Source organism: Otolemur garnettii, unplaced genomic scaffold, assembly GCF_000181295.1.
Source record: "Otolemur garnettii isolate 467f Iridium unplaced genomic scaffold, OtoGar3 scaffold00001, whole genome shotgun sequence".
Taxonomy (NCBI): Eukaryota; Metazoa; Chordata; class Mammalia; order Primates; family Galagidae; genus Otolemur; species Otolemur garnettii.
This window is the reverse complement of record NW_003852396.1, coordinates 34,098,197-34,105,365: the sequence shown is the minus strand read 5'-3', so window position 1 is coordinate 34,105,365 and position 7,169 is coordinate 34,098,197. Positions and strand designations below refer to the sequence as shown.

At 40.0% G+C, this 7,169-nt stretch overlaps 1 protein-coding gene across 1 annotated transcript; it reads left to right on the top strand.

The window, feature by feature from the left end:
• Window positions 1–811: 811 nt before the first annotated feature.
• LOC100940652 (putative olfactory receptor 52P1) lies at window positions 812–1,747 on the top strand. The gene has a single exon (XM_003781462.1). It carries the CDS (start codon window positions 812–814, stop codon window positions 1,745–1,747), a length of 936 nt encoding a protein of 311 aa, XP_003781510.1.
• The last annotated feature ends 5,422 nt before the right edge of the window (window positions 1,748–7,169 follow it).

Genomic DNA, 7,169 nt, shown 5'->3' with positions numbered 1-7,169 from the left:
TTATAATTAAAGATAATAAAATTTACACATGAATTCCAGCTGTAGTGTGTTAGAGAGTCACGTATGAGCCAGGTCAAAAGCCTCCAAGGACTGTTTAGCAAGTGCAAGTGTGCATACCCTGGGAGAAAGTGGAAGTCAGTCAACTTATACATCATATAAGGCGACTATAGAATTATATAAGTTACACATACATCATTTCTGTGCAAATAATCCTTATTGGCACATTGTATCTTTTATATTTTGTCCAAAAATAAAAATCCACAAAGCCCCAGGGGGAGAAAAGGAATCACTACCCAAGAGTGGACCTTTCCCAGAGGAACAAAAAATAAAATCAAAGGAACCCAAAGATTTCCTCTAACACGTCTGCACTCCTGGAATGAGGGGTAAGAAGTATATTTTCTCCCTTTATATATATTTCACAAGCTTCTCAATGAGAAGGGCATGGCTCTACTGTCAGGCTCTTCCAATCTTCCTGGGATAAAGTCAGTTTCTCCTACTTCAGTTACTCACACTTCACAAAAGTATATTGAAGTATAGTATTGAACTGGGAAGGGTGAGAATAGAGTTCCACTACAACTTCCTTTATACAGAAATAAAAGACACAAAGACTTATAAAGCAAAGATTGTAAAAATGAGGTAGGTACTTAGAGGTAGACTTTAAACTATATTGTGGATTTAATGATACTAAGGAGTCATTCTGCCATCTTTCTCTAGGCTCTGTCTCAGAAAGTCATTAGAACCCAAACCTATAAAAACAATCTGCTGCCCATGTCTTACTGGAAGGTGCCTAAGCAACTACCACGTTTCTACCATGCTAATCTTCAACCATTCCAGCTTCATGACTTTCATTCTGATGGGCATACCTGGCTTAGAGTCACAGCACTTATGGCTATCTGTTCCTTTCTCCTTCATGTTTTTGGCTATCCTCATTGGCAATGGTGCTATCCTCTTCCTGGTGGTCATAGAGCCCACACTTCGCACACCCATGCACCTGCTCCTGACTCTGCTGATGGTGGCTGACCTCATATCCACCCTGGCTCTGGTGCCCAAGCTCCTCTTCCTCTTCTGGTTCAATGATCAGGACATAACTGCCAAGGCCTGTTTCACCCAGATGTTTTTCATCCATGGAGCATCCGTGGTGCGATCAGCCATACTCGTTGCAATGGCCTTTGACCGCTTTGTGGCTGTGTGTGTGCCATTACGCTACAACACAATTATGAGCCATTCCCTAGTTGGACGCCTGGGACTGCTGGCTCTAACTAAGGGTGTGATTCTTATCCTCCCCATGCCTTTTCTAGCTCAAAAGTTGACATTCTGCCACACCGTTATTCGTCATAGCTACTGTGATCACATGGCTGTGGTGAAAATGGCCTGTAACCACACCAGACCTAATCGTATATATGGGCTCTTTGTGATCCTGCTTGTGGTGGGACTTGATCTGCTGCTCATTGGCTTCTCTTATGCCCTCATCCTTCAGGCTGTAGTGCGTCTCAAATCTCGAGATGCCATCTGCAAGGCCCTTAATACCTGCTCAGCGCATCTCTTTGTCATCCTTGTCACTTACGTGCCTGCACTCTTTTCCTCTATCATCCATCGCATTGGTGGTAATATTCCACCTCATGCCCATATTCTCCTTGCCAATCTCTACCTTCTCCTACCCTCAATGCTCAACCCCTTCATCTATGGTATAAAGATGAAGGAAATACGGGAAAAGGTGGGCAAATGGCTTTGCAGAGGAGCTTCATAAGCTGTGAATCCCAGCAATAAAAATGTGAGCAAATGAGTAATAAGGACAACTGATGTCTTTGCCCAAGTATCTAAATCCCAGATGCATCTCCAAATGAGCTATGGGAAGAACAGATCATGGAGTGATTTTATTTTGCCTGGCGTGAGGGACCAATGTTTTTGTACACATTTCATTGAGTGTGAACTTTAAGAGGGAAAGCCTAAGATATCTCTTTCTATGTCTATTTAACAGAGGCAGCATAATGGCACATACCTTCATATGTCATTCATGTCTGTGATTGTGTTCATCAACTACTCCCACAAAATTGCTCTGTAAATGCTCCAATATCATATTTACTTGTTCACTGGACAGTTTATATTTTCCTCAGTCTTTTTTCTATTTTCTAATTCTTCACATTCCTACATGTTTGTTTCTAACCAATCTCTCCTTATTGAAATGAATGTGCGATATCCGTTATCTTCTTGTGCTACCTTAACATTTATTAACTCTTCAGGCAATTGGACTTTTCATCAACAATTTTTTTTAATACAATGGCAATGGGACATGTTTCCAATACTAACAGAATGATTATGGTGATCTAAGTGCATATGACAGCAAGGATGGAATCTGAGGATAAGATGTGTAGACAGGATTCAAGGACTGCTGAAATACATAGTACAGGTTTTATTGTGAAGAGAAACTATACTTAGATTCCTGATTCAAAGGACACCTATGATGAGGAATTATACCATAAAAAAGCATAAGTGAGTAGGTAGCTTTTTGTCCCTGAAGTGATATTCCAAGGTGAATCAGGTCATATAGAAAACCAACATATATTGTTGTGATGAACCATTGCTTTGCTGATATGATTTAAATCATTGTATGAGTGAAATCTCTGCTTAATTATTTATGTCAACTGTAAATATATAGTTATCTATGAATTCATTACACAGTGTAATAATAAGACAGATACAAAATTGGGTACATAGATGAAAGTTAAAGGAAATGAATAAAGTTAAAAAAAAGAAAAAGGTGGGCAACAAAATACACTGGAGGAAAGAAGCCCTATTTAACAAATGGTGCTGGGAATATGGTATAGCCACATGCAGAGTTATACAACAGGATCCATATCCCTCATCACTCACAAAAATTAATTCAAGACTTAAAAGACTTAAATTTAAGGCATGAAACTGTAAGAATTCTAGAAGAAGATGTAGTAAAATCTTTACTAGTTATTGGCCTAGGCAAAGAATTTATGATAAATACCCTAATGGCAATCACAACAGCAACAAAAACAAATAAATTGGACTTGATTAAATTAAAACAATTTTTTTCACACTTTAGGAAACATGACAGATACATGACACATACAGTCAGATACGTGACTTTGATCTCCTTGGGATCAAACTCAGGTGGCATGGTGTAGGTGGCTGGTGTCGGCTGAACCCAGATTCAGGATGATTGAAGAAAATTGCACCTTGGCCTCCTCTGAGCCAAAAGCTGACAGGATCTTAATGCCATTTCCCCAGTTTTCAAGACTGCAGGTTTTCTACACCTGACAGAAGCACTTTAGTTGAAAGTTCACATATTGCTGGAGCCGTGATTCTCACAAGGATGTCTTCAGCCTGCCACCCAATTGTGTCTGCTCTTCCACTATGGGTGATGCCCTTACACATAGTCCCACCACTCAGGTGCTCTGGTCTTCACAATTAGTTACTGAATGTCTATTAATGTCTCTGAGTCTATTATCCTTCTACACAGCATCAAACAAGATCTCATAATTGATAAACTTCGCTATTTTTGTAGGCACTTCTTCCTTTATATTCTTCAAATACCTGTATCATTACACTTACCACAACATTTACTTTCTCTCATAAAGTAGTTAACAATTGAGCCACAACTTCTTTTCAGGCACTATCCTGCCCCCTACATACCAATCAGAAGAGCATACTCTGCTGACCATGTAGGAAGTCCCAGACCTTACCATTTGTGGCACTTCCAGGATCATTTGTATTAGTTAGGTGTTCTATACAGCAGATGCCAAGATGAGATTTAACATATAAGCTTTTTATTCAGGGAAATATTGTGTGAAAAAAACAAAGAAGAGAATCATCAAGGTTGACACAGCAGTCAGATCACAAAACAAGTCTAATCCCAAGTTAAGGAGAAAAAGAAAAAAAGAGGGTCAAACTACCTTAGATTTCAATGCAAAGCCCAAGTTAGCTGAACAAGAAACCCATCGAGATTCCCCATATCTCCCAGCAACCAGTCTTCTTTGGTATCCTTGCCCCCTTCACTGATTGCAGGAGAGTAGTCAGTGGAACACATCAGCTGGATGCAAATTTAATGATAGTTTCAAACTGTAGAAGTTAGACCCTTCAGTCAATTAAATTCCCTGTGGTAGGACATCTATATGCCACATTCACACAGCCATCATTGGACACTGAGGAGAATTTGGAGGACAAGAAAAAAGGATAATATGAGTAATTGTTCCCCCCCATTCTGTCATACTCTCTCAGATCCTGCACTTTTTAAAGGCTGGGGTCAGCAAACTTTTTTCTATGAAGTTTCAGATAATAAACATTTTTGGTTTTGTAGGGGATATAGTCTTTATGACAACTAACCAACACTGCCACCATCATTCAAAAGCAGCCATAGATGATTATGTAAGTAAATAGGCCTTCTATGTTCCAATAAAACTTTATTTACAAAAACTGGAAGCAAGGCAAATTTAATTCATAGTCCATAGTTTTCCAACCTGTATCCAAAATCATAGTATTTCCAGGCACGGTGGCTCATGCCTGTAATCCTAGCACTTGGGAGGCTGAGGTAGGTAGATTGCTTGAGCTCATGGGTTCAAGATCAGCCTGAGTCATAGCAAGACTCCTATCTCTAAAAGTAGCTGGGCATTGTGGTGGTCACCTTCAGTCCCAGCTTCTCAAGAGGCTGAGGCAAGACAATTGCTTGAGGCCAAGAGTTTTAGGTTGCTGTGAGCTATAACACCACAGCACTCTACTGAGGGTGACAATTGAGACTCTATCTCAAGAAAAAAAAATCATAGGGTTGTTTGTAAACATGAATTTTAATGTTTACATAATGTGTAACTAGCTTACACAAGGTGTAACATTTGCTCTGTTTGCCTTTTAGGATTGTATAACAATCTTCAGGACATTGAAAAACGGATTCTTGACAACTCTTAGTCAAACTGGGTGTATACAGTTGTGGCTTTTATGATCTAGATTTGTTCATTGAGCTGATGCAGATCTCTGCCCAACTGAGAGACTCAGCACAGACAATGGACCTGGAGCCAGAATGCCGAAGCAAGGGGACCCACTCACTACCCCACCCCAAACAGCTTTTGCCAAGTCTGTCCACAGTGTTCACTCTGCCCACAGATTCGCTCACCCATACTTGGGGGGCTTAACTCGATGGTTCTTCTGTGAGGTTTCTTTCTGTTCTTCAGGTCTCTGATTATACTTTATGACATTTTTTTCTGTAGAAGCTGGACTGAGCACAGATTTCCACACATGACATGATTAGGTCAGCTCCTAAACTGATTGAGGTATGTGAACATTACCTGCACTTCCTATTCTCTGTTCTGTCTGAGGAGCCCCGACCTTTGCACACCAATCCCTTATAAGGCCAGGCATTCTGACATTCTCACTCTTTTCCAGCCCTACTGCACCCATCCCACAGGTCCTAGTCTCACACCATTCCCTTTACAGCATATAACTCAATTCAAACGCATCCATTGGACCCAGTCACTAATCTGACTCTTGTGACATTAAAGCCAACGCCAAAAGCAATCACATCACATTTAGGAAAAGGACCTGGATGGAAAAGACTTGTTATGCCCTGAAACGTCACCACAAACCCTTGCCTGTCAGCCTCTCTGCACAAGAGCACAACTCTGCCTGTTGTAAAAATATTGGGGAAAAAAGCCCAAGGGAATCATTGACAATTTTAATATCATACCAAATGTCTAACTTTCTTCACAGTGCCTCCCATTCTTTACTCTGGTTGCCATATCACTTGCTTCTTTCTTTGACAGCCCACCACTATGCTTCCCTTTCCAGTCCCTCACCCTAATGCCAAGTTTTAGCTCCTATTTAGGGGGCCTGCTAACTAAAACTCTCACTCAGACTGCCCAGAGTTGATATTCAACAATTTTTTTTTCCTGGTGTTTAAATCTCATTATCCCTGCTTTGTTGAAGCAAAGTTTCCAAAACTGGCTTCACATTTGGACTTCTCTTGGAGGTTGAGAAATATCTTTTACAGAGTTTTTGCCGAGGCCAAACTCACATGATTCCAGGAGAGCAGAAATGAGAAGGCACAGCAATGTAGAAGCATTCACAGATCGCAAGAGCATTGCTGGCCTCTGCCCCATTCTTCGCTGCCTATAATTTATCTCATCATCCCCCTGGGAGTTTGGTGGGTTGTATTGGGTTTAAGGCTAGAGACATCTAGGGAGCTTCTATGTTCCCTGGGAAAGTGGACATCCACATTTTTCTTTTCCCAATGTAGAACAGATCAAAATACACAGGTGAAGCTAAAGGCTTTTGTTAAAGAGCCAAAGAAGACATATTTCTTATTTACCCCACTGGAATTTTTTTTATTTTTTTATTTCATTTATTATTTTTTTGTTTGTTTGTTTGTTTCAATTCCTCATATCTCAGTCCTGGGACAGTTAACCTCAAGGCACTTAACATTTTAGTCCACTGAGGCTACAAGCACTGTGGTTATCTGAACACAGCCATGTTCTCCAAGGATCTCAGGACACACTTCCCCTCTTACTCCTCCCTGTGGTTATCCCGGCCCATACTGCTATATTTTCTCCTTCCTGGAACTCTAACATTATAGGGAATCTTTCTAGCGTACACATCCCCAGAATGGCTACTGTTACATCAGCTGTGGTGTGACTAGCTTTGAGAGATATCTTGCCATTTTTTTATATTTCTTGTTCTAGAATTAGCAAGAAGGCATTGAAAGTCTATACGAAATTATACCAGTACATTGTATCTAGGAGATAAGAGTTTGTTAGAGGGATTTTTTTTTTCACCATATGAGGTAATTATCTTAGAAACAGAAAACCAGAGAAGCCCATTTAGTCAACATGACCAAACCTGTATCTTCTGGTTTTCTTGGCTGGGAATTTGTTCATTGTGCTTGTCTGAGTGAATCCTATTGTCAGAGATCTCGTTTACATTAATGAACAACCAGATTTTCTATAGGACACAATCTCTTGATAGCAATTCTCCCATGCTCAAAGTGTATGTTTGGTATACCTTACCACTCGTATAATTTACTTCATCATACATCACAATATATCTCAAATCTTCTTCAGGTCATATCTAAAACTCATGCTTTCAGAAAAAGAAAAAAAAAAAAACTCTAGTCAGTGTGTAAAATCCCATGTTATATAGGAAGACTACTAAGAATTGTC

Bases quoted from the DNA above. Each gene is read 5' to 3' on its own strand.
- LOC100940652 (XM_003781462.1), top strand. From the start codon at position 812: ATGCTAATCTTCAACCATTCCAGCTTCATGACTTTCATTCTGATGGGC.